The sequence below is a fragment of the Pyrus communis genome, chromosome 13 (assembly GCF_041283825.1).
Source record: "Pyrus communis isolate YQ-2024b chromosome 13, ASM4128382v1, whole genome shotgun sequence".
Taxonomy (NCBI): Eukaryota; Viridiplantae; Streptophyta; class Magnoliopsida; order Rosales; family Rosaceae; genus Pyrus; species Pyrus communis.
This window is the reverse complement of record NC_142577.1, coordinates 29,600,825-29,617,384: the sequence shown is the minus strand read 5'-3', so window position 1 is coordinate 29,617,384 and position 16,560 is coordinate 29,600,825. Positions and strand designations below refer to the sequence as shown.

Here is a 16,560-nt window from a genome sequence, read left to right as displayed (position 1 = left end):
AGTTGAAGAAGAAGACCGTAACTATCAGAACAATCCACCACTTGTATTTAAGCAAGTTACCTTTTTTTTTTTTTTTTTTCTTTTTTTGGAGAACTGGAAATATGCATAACCAAGGCTGGAGCCAAGAGTACAGGGAGGCCTACAAGGAGGCAAAAACCAAGGAAAATACATACATAAAGCAGTGAAGAAGGGTACAAAGGCTAAAGACATTGCACCATGTGCAAAGGTGTCGCCCCTTTCACTACCAAAACAAAATTACGGAGGACACGAGAGCCCATCCTTGTTCAAAACATGCACCAATGAAGATGGGGGATGGTTAACCCAAGTGGAACCTCACATCTCCGTATTACGACTCGACACTAAACGGTCCGCCGCCATGTTGGCCGAAGTTGGAACCCAAGACCAGCGGCACGTCTGAAATGAATCCCGAAGCCGCAATATTCTTGTCAACATAGGGAAAGCCTCCCAGCTGCCAGAGGATAAATCATTTACCAGAAAAGATATGTTCTCCTTTGAGTCCGACTTAACTACAATCTTTTACAAACCCAGTGATCTAGCAAATTCACAACCATATAATAATGCAAGAGCCTCCGCCGTAGTGGCACTTAGAGCATTAATCTTCAGGTTCCTTGCCACCACAAACCTTCCTTCATCGTTTCTAGCAACGACCCCAACAATACCCTCGCCATTGGTAGCAGCCCAGCTTGCATCCACATTCAGTTTAGTAAATGGAGAACAGGGGGGAGACCAACGGACCAAGCACGAAGAGGTAGCCCTGCACAGGAATAAAGTTCCCCGTTGGTGTACGGGAAACCTCCAAAAAAGCTCTAACCAAGGAAGAGATAGACAAAATGACTTCTTGTGGTGTGATAACCGTTTGGTTATAGAGGTAGTTACACCTAGGCTTCCATATGTGCCAACAAGTGAAGGCTGCATAAGACAAGAGCCAATAGCTGTTATAACCAATCAAACGTCAAGTGTATATTATATAACAATTTGCACAGTTTTATTTCAAATGTAAAAACTTAACAACAAACACAATATCTTAGAACATAAACACTAATGAGATTATATATAAAATCACAAATCACTGACTTGTTTCTTGCAGATAGAGGCTTGCAGATGCAATCTCCTAAGACAGAAATTCGTCCCTACTTCAGTGCAGCAGTTCGATGGACGTCTATCTTGCAGGATACAACTATCTAATCCAAGTTCTTGCACTCGAACTTGGATTCTTGGCGAATTGGTTGTGTTGTTCTCAGCGAAATATGGAGGAATGATTATATGAATTCTGTTCAGTTTCTGATTCTATTGCCATATATATAATGGCATCATTTGAACTTCCCAACCGTTCATGCTTATCAGTTTTTGTTAAAAGAAAAACCGAATGCAACTGTTCAGAAAAAACTGAATGAAACTGTTCAATCAGTTTTATCCTTTCGGAAAAAACTGAATCCAAAAAATCAAAAACGTAACTTGTGTTTTTCGCCCATATATACACCCAAACTCTCCAAGTCTAAGGCCCAAGGTCCATGGCTTTGGCCTAATTCAATTCAAACTATAAGTGAGTGAACTCACTTATAAAGAGTTGTTCCAAAAGGTGTATGGGCAATGTGGGACTGGCAGTCCCACATAACACAAGTAAGTTCCAACAATAGCTTCTTCCTTAGACCCCATATTAGAACTGATGAGAGAAGATAACCAGTTAGTCAAAGTCGAGATGTCAGCCCTATCCACTTTGTAATTTAGAAAACCACCAAACCAGATGGTTGCAACCCATAGGCATAAAAGAAGCAAGTGCGCAACAGATTCCTCACGAGCATTGCAGAAAGGGCATAGCGGAGTAAGTGAACATCGACGCCTATAAAGATCCTCCATTGTAGCCAACACTCGATTCAATACCCCCCACATAAAGCAGTGGATCTTCGGCCCCCGGGGGGGGGGGGGGGGGGGGGGTGGTGGTGGTGGTCTTCAACTTCCAAATGACCTTCCAAACGTGAGAAGTCGAGTAAGATGTGGAAGTAACCCTAGCCGCCATTGGCACCGCTCGGGAATGCACCTGGTGGTATCCTGACCTCAGAGTGTAGACCCCGTTCTTATTCTCCGGCCACACCAACCTATCACTTCGCATTTGGTCACCAATGCTAGTGTCAATAATCGCCTTGCACTCCTCATCCGAAATAAAAGGCTTGAGAAAGTCAATATCCCAAGTCCTCGAAGGCCCACATATTATAGAGCTCACACGCAAGTTCCTCGACACCAGCACATTACCTTGAGGAATAGGGTGCCCGTGAGGAAGAGACGGGATCCATCTGTCATGCCAAATTCGAACACTTTTCCCATTCATAACTTGCCAATGGGCACCCCAAAGTAGGATATCACGCCCCACCAGCAGACTTGTCCATCCCTAAGAAGCCCTGGCCCCACGTTTAGCCTCCAGAAACAAGCAGTTAGGGAGTTTAACACACATTTTAACCTCATTTGCTCCTCATGCCTTACAAAATTGTAAAGTATTAAGTTTGAAGTGCCTTTCCCTTGAAAAAAAAAAAAATATTTAAATATTTAATTTGAAGCGGAAAGCGCTGAAAAATTGTCCAAATCGTTAACTAAAGAGGAAAAATAACCATGCACCCATAGGCCTTCCGTAGTGTTAACACTCGACTGTTTCGTTGACCCCAAAAGTTGGGCGATTATTTATCTGAAAACAACAATTACAATCTCAAGGGAGAATTACTTCGACAGGAGGTAGAGGTACAAGTAGGTTCCCTTGAGGATCCAAGGGCAGTGCTGGTGGCAATGTTTGAGGATTTTTCTCCTCCAATGATGGTGGTGGTGGTGGTGGTGGTGGTGATGGGTATTCCTCTTTCCCGTCATTGGTTTTTGGCCTTGACAAACCAAAGTGTTCCCTTATCTTCTCCAACTTTTCAAAAATCTTCTTCCTGATCTCGGGATTGACAATGCGTGCTTCGGCAGGTTCTGTTGGAAGAAGAGTGAGTGATGCCAATGTCCCAACTGGCAAAGATAACATCACATCTCTTCGTGAAACTCCGAAGGTTTTTGGAGAGCCTGCTTTTTGTTTTCCCTCACTTCTCACCTGCAATATGAGGATCAAAGACGTTAAATAAAGAAGAGAAGTAATTGTTCCACAATCCATCGCGGTTTCAGTTTCAGTAAACGACGATGCTAGAAGGTACTAACAATGGCAGTATTAGAGCAACCAACTTAGCCTACACCTCCAGGCCTTTTGACAATTAAGAATCAATCTGAAAGACCGAACAATTAAATCCGGCTTGTTACAATTAATCCCTATTAATTTGAGATCCATTTGTATCTGTGAACAGAAAAATTTATCAGTAGCTTAGACCTTTGGGAAGAAGACACTGAAGCTGGAGATGACAAAACAGATCATATGTTCGGTACTTCTTACTCAGATCACCATGAATCCATCACGACAAGCTTGATCACAACAATTATTAAGCATAAATTAAGCATTTCTCCAATGGTTTACATTGTCGACAGAAAATAACTTGAGCACTGTGAACCACGCGGCAGAGATTACATAGTCAAAATCTTGGTAACCTTCTCCACCAAAAACATATGATTGGAGATTCAATGGATGATAAGTGTGATTATCTCTTCGTCTGAAACTCCGGATATGGAGATACAATGAAATCAAATGCCAAATTTGAAATACAAGGACTATTTCCCATGGTTTAACATCATGCTCTTAAATTGTTTCTTTATGGACAAAATTTAGTAGATCAGCAGCTGCATAGTACTAATAACTGTAACTTATACAACCAACGATGTGAACACTGAAAACTTCCAAATATTTGGAAAAGATACGGTTAGTTTCAAACGGCACGGGACGATAGCTTCCCATAACAACTGCAATGCAGTTTGCACTCAATGATACAAATTGGTTATCCAACTTTGAACTAACCAACCGTTGCCCTGCAATTAAGTTGCGAATGCAGGTGCACGCTATATGCACCGGAGCTCCATAGCCTCACAGCTAACCCTCCCCATAACAAACATTAGGAGTTTAGGACAAGATATAAATCTGAACACACAACTTAAAGTTCACAGTTTAAGTACTAGTTCGATATTAAGGTGCTTTTATAAAAAATGGGTATAAAAAAAAGCTGAGCGAAACAAGAAGGTGTTTGGTAAACACTTAAAAACAGCTTATTTTCACAATTTTTTGTGAAAAAAAAGCTGAAAACGTGAAGCAGCAAAAATGAGCTTATTCTCACATCACAGCCGAAACAGTTTTTTTCTCAAAGCACGCGATTTCAAACCAGCCCTAAGTTTCTTCGCAAATTTTTCGGAAATAAGGAACATAAACTAGAGTTACTACTGATTCATTACCCTGAAATTAGACATGCCATTGCCCTTGATCTGTTAAAAATTGAGTGAAATCTACATTTGAACTGATTCACATGTCAAATAATGTATGAACAAGAACTTCAAAAAAAAACAAAAAAAACAAATTAAATAAATAAAAAACAAAACTTGGTGAATTTTTGTTGCTGAAATGAGCTCGGACAAACAAGGTCAATCGATTCAGAGTTCAAATATTGATAATTAAACACAAAATAGATCAAAAGAAAAGGACTTAAAGCAGCAAATTGAGTGAGTTGAAACAGTACAAGTAGCAACCTGAAGAGGAAGAGCTCTGTGCTTTGTGGTGGTGGTGGTTGTCACCGACATCGAGCGCTTCGTGGGCAACTGGGTTTCTCCGACCGCCGCCAAAGTAAGCGGACCGCCCACCAGATTGCTGCAACTAGAGAATGCCATCTGTCTCTGCCCGGCAAAGATCAACGGTCTCAAGACTCCCAACTACTATTATTGTAGAGTTTGAAGGGGAAGAAGTCCGGAATCCGCGGAACCGAGAACACACAGTCGTTGGTCTTTGGAGGTCCAACTTAATTTTGGTTCTCAAGTTATTGGGCATTGTGTAAAAGATTTCATTGATTCGGCCTGGTTGTAACTATGGGCTTTTGGTTTAAAGTCTAAATTGACATTGTCTTGTTCTGTGTCTTTACCAGGGTATATAAAATTGATTGAAATTTGAAAGCAGGTTAGTACAGTAACCTAAGGAAAGAGATCATCTCCAGATCTTTTCCACCAAATACACAAATTCGGATCCTTGAAATTTGATCAAACGGCTAAAGTTATTATAACTTATAAAAGAAGTCCCTGCTTTTAGCCGTTAGATCAAAATTTAAGAGCCCGAATTGATGGATTAGGTGGAAGAGATTCGGAGAGGATCTCTTTCCGTAACTTAATATGGCATGTGACACTATTCATTTTTTTTTTCAACAAATGATATTATATACATTAAAAGAGTGGATGAGTAATTAAGCCTCACAATAGAAATATAAAATAACTTAATCATCAGATGATTCTGTGGCACCGATTTTGTCACACAATTTTTTACATATGTTTTTGTGGGGCTCATTTTATAATATATTGCAACGATCCAAACCATTTATCTTATAGGTCTTTCCTAAAAGATTATGTCTAACAAAAATCATCTAAATTTGAAACCATATGACTTTGGATCAAGAATTTAGAGTTTCTTTGTAGAATCGTATTCATTTATTCTCTTTACTACAAATGAGTGTCTTAATAGTTTTTTTATTTGTCTAAACAAAGATGATCTATGAATGAGGTTCTAAAAGATAGATAGATCGAATGGTAAAAATTTATTACGTTCGTTTATTTATTTGAGTGATTGTTTGGATGAATGGTACACAACCACAATGAAAATGGAAATGACAACTCCTTGTGATTTGCCAAGAACATATTTGTTTGTATTTGTTGCATCGACCACCCAATCGGCCGCGATTCTCTTGCATTTGTTTGCATCTGACGGACCCATACACAATTAAACTGATATTTGAAAAAGCAGACTCACTCATTTTCTATATTTGGGTATGGACGGGGGCATGCATGCACAAATCTTGATCGATTGGTACGCACTTCACTTTATTCACCCCTCAAAAGAAGATAGAAAATTTTCAAATCAGAAATTTTATTTGTAAACCAGATAACAAATATTAATATGTTCATTTGTTATAAAAGTGAATCAGATCATTTGAGAACAAAATGAGTCTACAGCTGAGGTTAGTCCAGTGGTGAGAGTGTAGGGAGGGAAATGAGTAGGAGCTTCTACTTAAGATTTTTTATATTCAATTTGAATAATAAAGCTCTGTGCTTATGATCAGAACTGTTTATATTATAAATCATATTGCAAAGATTTTTTTTTTTTTTTTTTTTAGGAAACCTCGACGGTACGAGGGCAATTATATTGATAACGAAAAAAGAAGTTACACCTAGTGAGGGGGAACATAAACATAACCCCTCTAGAAATGAAAACAATAAAGATACAAGGAAAGGAGGCCCGGGGGACATAAAACTTAACCCCTTTAAAGCCAAACATAAAGGTGTGACATACAAAACAAATCGAACAACATCACAAGGTTAAGAAAATAAAATAAGAAAGTGAGACAAACATGTATGTCAAGATGCACATTATTATTATTATTATTATTATTTTCTTTTCAAAATCATCTCCGCAAAAAATGAATTAAAACTAAAGTCGTTTAGTCAATGTATTATAGTAAATACTTATACAGTTCGTATTGCTTATACCAATTCCGTTAATCTGTTTTTATACAATTCGATGACTAATGACCTTAGTTTTAATTGATTTTTTTTGCATAAGTTATTTTTATAGAGTAATTTATAATATGAATGGTTCCGATTATAAACATGAAGTTTTATAAATCAGGAACGAATGATTTTGAGTACGTAGGATCTTCTACTTTGAGTGTTCAATGATTGTGTACGTGCATATAATGATAAATTTTCATGAATACTATAATTTTCAAAACCGTATATAAATTTGGTTAGCATAAAAGAGGTTTATGAATTTCACGTTATATAATGGTTAACAAATAAAAATACAAGAATTTCACATTATAATGTTGACAAAATTAAATTACTTATGTTCTACTTTTAATTACACTGATACAATTTATGATTAAAACCACCATAATATTCATCGTGTTCTGCAGATGATATATAGTAGTGGACCGTTTGACCCTTCGTTCTAAAATATTGGCATTCGTATCAAATCGAGCCTCTACGTAGTAACTGATCTTGATCCTCCATCGTCCCTTCACTGGCAGTTGAGCCTCCATCATCACACAGCACATGTTGGAATTTGTCAAGAAATATCATATTCATTTGAAGAAAGAAGGGAAAAGTTGATTAGATTAGACTAGCTAAGAAAGACTAAGTGAATTACCTGGACACGATCACCTTTTTGATGAAAGTTGATCTGCTTCCTAATTAATAAACTTCATATGAAAACATCTAGGTCAAGAATCAAGATGTTGAATTCCATGCAAACCCTTGTCAAATGAACAGTCTCTAATTGCTTTATACATCAGGTTCGTTGTCTGTTCGACCTATCAACATTCCAGGTAGCAGACTAGCTAGCTAGTCACTACTAGGTCTCTCCTAGCCACATTATTTTTCTAATTAAGGATGTACCTATGCGGCTTATGCTAATTATTCTGCAGTTCGAAAGCAAGAAAATGCTATTGTGGAAGCAACTTAATCTAATTTGGTAACTAGATTGGTTTCACATCCAATTTAATTAGTAGAGTGAGTTCAGGTATTTGATATTAAAGATGACTATATGTCTTGGAAAAACAAAAAGATCATAAGCCTGCCTACTTTTTGGACTGGGTTTGGGTGTGTAACCTCCGTACACCTGAAAAATCGATACCGGGCAGCTGCAACTGCAAAAACTAGGGTAAAAGTCCAACGACTATCAAAGTTATGTTAGATTACCACAAAAGGGATAGCCACCTATTACTATTTTTTCAATTGCTTTCTTCTTCATATTTCGAAAGGAAAAGAAGGAGCCAAAAGATATACCTAAACCGCTTTCCAAATGAATTATCCAATAAATGCATAAACAGGATTAAGATTGGGAGTTTTAATTTACTTTCTTCTTTCTAGATTAATGACTCTTTTATGCATTAAAGTAACTCTATAATTTAGGTTACTGGGTCAAATACCAAGATGCTACTAAATATATAGTTATCTAATACGAAGCTGCCTTGTTTAATTTGTTAGATGGTCAATCAAGTTGATTAATCTATATAAAAAAAAAACACGATTACCTTCTAATTAGGGTTTTCAGGGGTACTATATACCTAGCCTTTACCGTAGTTTCAGGTCGAACAGACAACGAAACTAAGATTAATTTGCAAGGGACTGCTCATTTGACAAGCATAGCATGGAATCCACTCACCCGTATCATCAAAACATGTCAAATACATCCCTCGCCATCTTCGACCATGGTTGTTCAATATCTCTTTGGTTCCTGCAAAAAAAAAAAAAAAAAAAAAAAACACGACAAACACGGTGATCTGGATTAAGTACATAAATCGAACTAAATAATAAGCAAAACTACCTATTCGGAAGAACGTATATATGTACACCAAAGCTTAAGAAGAGAGGAAGACAAGAACCTGATCTTTTGAGGAAGAGACCTAACTAGGAGGTGTAATATAGTTGCTGGGTTGAGCTTCATTTTATAGAGATAAGAAGGAACCTTGCTATCCTTTTTCAAGCTATCACAATTGTTAATTATTGGGTGAGCGTGCGAATTCTACACGGATCTTCATATCAGCTAAATCCTTACACGTGACAGATCATTGACTAACCAGTATTTAGTTGTTTATGTTTCCATCTCATTAAAAAATATTAATTTTAGATAAGATCGATTGATGGAGGATCAATCGACGATGTAAACTGTAGCTGCTATTTTAGATTAGGATTTAGAACCAGAGTATACTAATCTGACATTCTTGTAAAAATGTTAAAGTGGTGGACCAGGTTGATGTACCTACTTTATGGCAAGATGACCTTAATTAATTCATTAGCTTGCTTCACTTAAATTAGTAATTGTACACATACTATGTATGTGCTTATTAAAATTTTATAAATTTTACAAAGAAAGAAAATATAAAATGGCTGCTAAAGCTTTATGGTGACGACCCTCAAAAGAGTTTTTGTTATTGAAAGGTTGTTCATATCTTTAGCAACTGTTTCTAGATAACTATTTCATCACTAAAAGTTCATTTTATTCTACAGAAAAACGTAGAAGAGGAAATGGCAGCAACTAATATGGTTGCTAGGCTCTGAGGCATAATAAAATTATTTTGTGTGTAATTTACTATATTGTCTGTTATTTGTATTTTAGTTACTTTTCTTTAGTTTTGTTGACAAGGTTCATTTGGCATTTTCACTTTCTTTTGATTGACAAAATTTTTTTTGTGAATTGGTAATTTAGATTACGAACAAGGAGCTCGAACTCGTGTGGAAGGAAAATCACACCAGTACTTTAACTAATATGACTAAAATGAAGTCTGCATGATATAAACCTAATATTATTAGAAATCCATTTTTGGTTAATTGTAGGATGCATGCAAGATTAAATAAGCTTAATTTTGCCATGTGGATTCATCAATATAAAAATATTTGCGGTTGTGGAAGGGTACTAGGGCATTATTACAAAGGCCAAGCAACGTGGTTTATTGTTAATTCATATACTTAACGATGAACCTGCGTTCTCCACTGTCCATGCATGATGTCACATTATATATATATAGATATATATGTGGGATATACTGCATTTTACGTGTGCTTAATTTGAGCTAAAAAATAAGTACAGGTACTTATTTAACTAAATTTGTAGTGTACTCTCACTCTGCGAATAATCAAAAAGACAAAAAGCTTAACAAAGAAAAATTTCAGCCTATTTATAATTAGGGCTTGGGAGATTATAGTTCCTACTATATATGTTGCTAGAAATCGAACCAAAATATTATAACAAACTGTAGCACATGCATCCTCTGTAAACATCTCTATCAACGATAGGAAACTGGAGACGGTTTTACTTGTGTTAGTTTGATCATGAGCGTTTTAAATAAGTTTCGGTTAGAGTTAATTAACTGGATAGGCAACATATATAATTTGCTCATCAGAGATCTTGCCAGGCTTCAAGCTGATGGAGGTCTACTAGGTATACTCTGTTAATAAGACTCATCTCTAAGCAAATTTTCTTCTCTAAGTAAATCTTCTTTTCTGCAGATGATAACAAATAACAGTCCTCAGAATTTTGCAATAGTGCCGGCTCCGCAGGGAGATCTAGTTAATACACAAAATAGTTTTCCTAGAATCTCGGGCACCAAGATACATAAAAAGAGAGTTTATTTTTCACCAACTTTTCCTTTACCTTTGGTAGAAAACCCCAAGTTGAAATTTAGACTTCAAAGAGATTTCAAGATAGATATTTTTCCAACATATTATATATGTAGCAAGGGAAGAGAAGTGAGTCCTCAGATAGCTTGGCCTTGCGGTGATCTAGGTATGAAAACTTCCTTTTCGCACATCATACGTTTTAGCTTTTTCCTACACAACATTATTATACATACCAATAAGGACGATACTTGCGTCCTTCATTTGCAATTGATGCATATACAAACATCATACATGAGACAAGTAGGCAGAGCAGCTCCGCACATGTGAGACCCTATATGTCTAGTTCGTCGCATTTGATCGATGTAAGTGAAGTCAGTTCTACACACCACTTTTCTTTTCAGGTCACGTACACTCTTCTTTTTTTAACTGTTGAATTGTACAAAGTAAAAGAGAAAATGGCTCAGAGCACATGTGATCTAATATCTTAGTGGATAGGTGTTGGGTTTATGCCAATGCGTTATGGGTTTGAAATTTCTCATTCTTTAAATTATTGTAATGGTTTCAAACTCTCCCATCTTCTAATAATAGTAAAAAAAATTAAAAAGAAAGGATCATAACTAAAAAGGGATGTGCATAAATCAATCCCACATCCTTCTTACCATATTGGCTTATGCCAGCTAAGACCAGATTGCTTGTAATTCATGTCATCATCCACGGGCTTTGCTTGGGTAATTGAAAACAAATTAAATCAGCTATTACATATATATAGCTATAAGGGAAATAAAGATGAACGATAAGCTAATCTACATACTGAATTGTACAATTAGTTAAAAGTAGGGCTGAGAAGAACATACATGCTCCAACTTTGTAATAAGTTATAAGTATTTGTGAATAAAATTTAGAAATTGTTGTTAACACTCCAATATAGTCAGTTTATATAATTCAGTAGTAGCAATCAGTTCCCAATTTTGTTAAAGAAAGTCAATTTTTAGTTATTTTTATAAGCAAAGGATAGTTTATTCAACCAAAATTAAAAAAAAAAAAAAAAAAAAACACAGAACAATATACTTGAAAGAGAAAGAGAGATCGGACCCGGAATTTAAGCAGGATGCCTGCCATTTGCATGTGGGTGTGGTTGTAATGTGGTCCATTGGAAACTGACATATCAATATACAACTTGGAGAGAGAGAGTTAGCGATCGATGGAGGTGTCACATTCCATGCAAAACCTTGTCAAGCGAACAGTCCCTTGCATACACCTCATATTCATTGTCAGATCGACCTTGTATTTGCATACCCTATCAAATATACTTACGTGGTTTTCCTGGCTCCATTTACTCACTACTCATATAAATAGGTCTCTCTAATTTGATCGATCACATGATCGTGTTGGGGCGAAATCAATGAACAAAGCGAGAGTCGCTTAACACTTTATAAGCATATATATAATGTTTTTAATTTTCTGATGTAGAATTCACACTTTTAACAATCAATACTAGCTGGTGAGACCAACGTAGTTAACAGTTCCTAAATTTTCGTTTATATATACCTGCTATGTTAAACAGGCTGCAATGCATTGTTTACGTGTGTGTGTGTGTATGTATATAGATGATGAGAACACAAAGCCCATAAGCCACACACATAGAGAGAATGACATATGTCCAACTACGCACACAAGCCTTGTATTACTGATATGAAATAACATATTATATTTTGTGTGTGTGTGTATATATATAAGCTTCCTACTTCCAATTTGCCAAGAATAAGGGAAACAAAATGTTTGCGTAACTTGTACGTGATAGGGAAGTGTCGACATATATATATATATATATATATATATAAGTACAATATTGTCAAATTATTAGGTGCAAAAAAAATAGTGAAGGCTAACTAGCTAGGTTCACTGAATTCACTCAATTTCACCGGAAAAAGATTCGCTCAATTTAGAAGCCCTAATTCTAATTAGTCATTATCATTGTCAAATAATTATCATTAATTTATTGAGGAGTTTTAACTAAACACTCAAAATACTGTTTATTTTTAACGAAAAATCACATTTTTACATTTTTGTGATACTATTTACTACACCTTTATTTGTTATTTTTCATTAAAACTAATTTTTTTTTTTTAAAAAAAATTCGTTGCCTTTCTTATATTGTTTGGATTAATGGATGGCGTACTGGTGCCCATGAAAACGGGACAAATATATACTTAGGTCATGAACGGTCACGACCCTTTATACTGCTCACAATAGAATATCAACACGTGTCTTTATTGAAATACCAACACCTAACTCAAACTTATTACCATAAATTTACTATTCTAGTATCCAAACATCCTTCTTCTCCCTCACTGAGATATTGCCCAGCCTTCCATATCTATGAACCAGCAAGCATTTCCAGGTCTCCCATCCCATCTCCTCCCCTAAACTCTCTCCATCGACCCTACACCCAATTAGCATCTTCTTTTTAGAGGAAGTCATGGAAGCACCATCGGAGTACTTCGCGGGAATAGCCACCACCTTCCCCCTCCCTGCTACCATGGCTGCCTTGGGATAGAAGATGACGGATAGAGGGCGGGGTCGATGGAGAGATATTGGAGGACGAATTGGGGATAGGGTCGCCGGAGGGGAGAGCTTGGAGTAGGAGACGGGGCGGGGGAGAGGCTGGGGTCGAGGGAGGGCAGAGGCTGCAGGAGGTGAGGGTACGCTGCATTTACAGATTGGTATACAATATAACATATAACATATACATATATATGTACGCACACATTATTTTAACCACATCAAGTTCTTGCAGATACAACTATTTCATATCTTTTCAGCAAATTATTATCAAGTTGTATATATTTATGTGAGATCAAATAATTAACTTTAAAAACCTCGGCAGTACAAGGAATTTTAATGATCTACTCATCTTTATTATCAAACCTGTTAATGGTTTTGAGGCCTCCTCACTTCATCTTAGATGGAAATTAAAACTACTGGTTTGAGATTAAGGAACCAATCCATTTCAACTCAAGCAGGCATTGCTGTAATAAATATACAATAAGACATTTTATAGCTAGCTATAGAGAGGGAATCTATCAAGTTATTTCTCCTGTAGTATGGTAAATTACTTAAACTGTATGGAGGAGGAGAGCTAGAGTTTTAGGGTAAATTGAAAGTATTACATCTTGAGCTATAATATTTTCCAACATCCTTCACCTTATTTTCACCTTGCCGTTGACCTTCAATCATGGAAAAGCACATGAACCAAAACTAATTGACAATGGATGGAGAGGCCAGAGATCTTTTAAGCACATAATGCAGACTTTCATCTTTAGTGTATGATACTCTGAATGCATCATTCTCTCCATCTACATGTGCTAGACTCTTAACCTTGCTTTCAACCTTAATTAGCGGTCCATATTTCTGTTGTTTTAAAATATCATACCCTCCTTATGTCACAAGAAATACAATATAAGCCACTAATTGAATTATTGTTTAAAATGAAGTAAACACAAACATATATATTTGTACTGAAACTAGCATATATATTCGTTTTGAAACTAACTTATACACTAACATAATTTAAATGGAGCAATGATTGCGGAATTTTAATTAATTGAATTGGAGTTTTGGTTCCTTAACTAAAAACTCGTGAGTATTATATATTTTAAGGTCTTTTTGGGTAACTTCAATGTTTCTAATATTGACCATTGCTTTGTAGTGTGACAAGGTCAAGGAACAGATTCATAAACTTTTACTTCATGAATCAAAACTCTAATTAAACTAAAGTTCAGAACGTTGGAGGCTGAAATTGAATGAATATTCTATCACTCTATATATACATACATATGTACCCAACTAAACTCTTTATAGCGTTTTTGAACTCTCAGTGCACCTGAAAATCACATGCAAAGCTGTACATCTAGTTTAGCGCTTACACCTACCAAACAACACATAAAATACACAAACGCACACATGTAAGTGCATATTCATGCAAGTCAAATTATTAATTAGTCAGTTCGTCGCACAAATTTCATGGAGGTGGGCACATCTTCCAGGTGAGTTTATATTAATTAATCAAGCAATTAAGTTGATCGACACATAAAACAAATCTGGTTCCTCATGAAAGAAGAAAATAAAGTGGTCCTGTTCGTAAAGGCAGCAGAATAATATTCTCTAATCCTATACATATGCAAGACAATTCGAGCTAGGGTTTTTTTTTTATATCAAGGTCGAACAGACAACGAAACAAAGGGCAATCCAAGAAAGGACTGCTCGCATGACAAGCATAGCATGGAATCTACTCACCATATATAAAGTTAGCATAGAGTCTCTTCCTTCAGATTCTATAAGTTGGTTAATTTATATCCATCTGGAAAGCAACAAATTGTTGTACTCAGAATACATATAACTTATGAATTACCAAAATTAAGTAAAACACATATAGCATAACGCAGAAGATATGATAAAAAGAAGAGGAGCAAGTACCTCTGATCTGGGCAGAAAGCATATGTGGTAGCTCAGCCTGGTTTTGTCATAAGCATCGGAGGCTCAATTTATAGAGACCTGATGTATATATTAATTGATCATTATATAAAATAAAATTAAAAAAAAATATCTGAGTGTGGAGGGGTTGAAGCGTGTGAAAGTGGGAACATATGTGATTGAACTACATTTGACACGTGAGAGAGGGGGTTTGACTTTGACTCACGGGTGACACATGAGGAGATTAGGGAATTGAATGGTGCATGTCATGTGCCTCTCATCCTTAACAACCTCTCCTCTAGCTCCTCTGTCGATAGAGATATTTTTATGTGTATTGAGAACATTGAAATGTAATGTTATAGTTCTACTTTCTTTGAAGGTAAAATATTTCATTACTCAAATAAAGCAAAAAATATTATCAATCAAGACCATAGTATTAATATAATTACAGACGTAATAGAAAAACAATACAAAATCTACTAAATAACGGTACATCCATTATTTTTCAAAATATGTAGAAGTGAGAGATATGTACAACTATCCCATGTACTCATTTTATAACACAAAAAATATGATGTACACAAATTGTTTCTCTTTCTTATCATTTTATCTTAATTTTTCCTTCTTTAAGTTAATCTTACTTGTTTTTGGCCTACTGTTATACCTTCTATCGATTGGTGTTGCTTGGCCAGAAGCACTGGTCAGCACCTTCCTTAAAGTACATGCCGGAGAAGCTAGTGGAATTACGTAATCATCACCCAACACAGAGAGAGAGAGAGAGAGAGATAGCATTAGTAAAGAAAGAAAACAAGACGACAATGAGGGAGGTTAGCTGTGCTCGTGTGATTCTGAAATGTTGATAGAATCATAGAGTCGAATACTTGATGTTCTTGTCCAACCGCTCACATGATTTTATTTCTTATCTACCAATTACCCAAAACCCTTCCGTGCTCTCTCTCTCTCTCTCTCTCTCTCTCTCTCTCTCTCTCTCTCTCTCTCTCTATATATATATATATATATATATTTATATTCTCTGAATTTATTTGTTTTTATTCAGCTAGGTGGGTTTTCCGTTTTGAGCTACCTCGCCAATTGCCACATTATGTCATTAGACACCGACGCATGCCGATCATATTGGCCAGTACCTCTTCGATATCTTATGTCGATATATAGTTATGCCCAGATACTTTTCCACCGTAAGCGGCCGTTACAGTGGGGATGATCGAGTAGGAGAAGGACTCCACAGTTTCACAAAATTTACCAAACGAACTCTGATGTCCTAGGTTAAAACTCAACCTCGTCACCTCCTTTAATTAAACAATCGAAAAAACTGCAGTGCATCGTCTTCACATGCAATATTGCATGCGTGCAACTTGCTGGTATACACTGTACATATATACATCCAACATCCGATTTACAAACTGGTTCTTGTATCATAGACACAAAAAGTAAAAAAAGATTATAAATTGTCAAGATGACTGCATAATCAAAGAGCTACTTTGATTTAGTTTTATTGCGATACAAGAAGTGTATTTATAAACACCTAATTAAATATCTGAAACAAATTAGGAAATCAATGAACATGGAAGCAGTCTATTAAACTGTAAAAGATTATAAGAAAGCAATCTTAATCCTTATTTTACCAGAAAATCCTAATACATAAAAACCAAAAGTATCTTAACATAAAAATATACGAAGTTGTTAACTGGCTAACTTTTTCAAGACATACAAAGTTGTCGATTCATTTTTCATGCGGCATATGGGGAAAAAATAAATATCAACAAAAGTTTAGTTGAG

At 36.0% G+C, this 16,560-nt stretch overlaps 1 protein-coding gene and 1 long non-coding RNA gene across 7 annotated transcripts; both read right to left on the bottom strand.

Moving 5' to 3' along the window:
* Positions 1-2,535: 2,535 nt before the first annotated feature.
* Positions 2,536-4,960, bottom strand: LOC137737865 (uncharacterized). Its single transcript, XM_068477434.2, has 2 exons — positions 4,663-4,960; positions 2,536-3,094 (listed from the first exon to the last, which is right to left on the bottom strand). Exons 1-2 carry the CDS (start codon positions 4,798-4,800, stop codon positions 2,720-2,722), a joined length of 513 nt encoding a protein of 170 aa, XP_068333535.2. The 5' UTR covers positions 4,801-4,960; the 3' UTR covers positions 2,536-2,719.
* A 1,972-nt stretch (positions 4,961-6,932) lies between these two features.
* LOC137738371 (uncharacterized) lies at positions 6,933-14,860 on the bottom strand. 6 transcript variants are annotated; one of them, XR_015954987.1, is made up of 3 exons: positions 14,767-14,860; positions 8,498-14,650; positions 6,933-8,407 (listed from the first exon to the last, which is right to left on the bottom strand). It is a non-coding gene; the product is annotated as an uncharacterized LOC137738371 (long non-coding RNA). The 6 variants fall into 6 exon arrangements; XR_015954985.1 differs by having other exon boundaries at positions 8,556-14,650; XR_015954984.1 differs by having other exon boundaries at positions 6,933-11,008; positions 11,383-14,650.
* Positions 14,861-16,560: the final 1,700 nt, after the last annotated feature.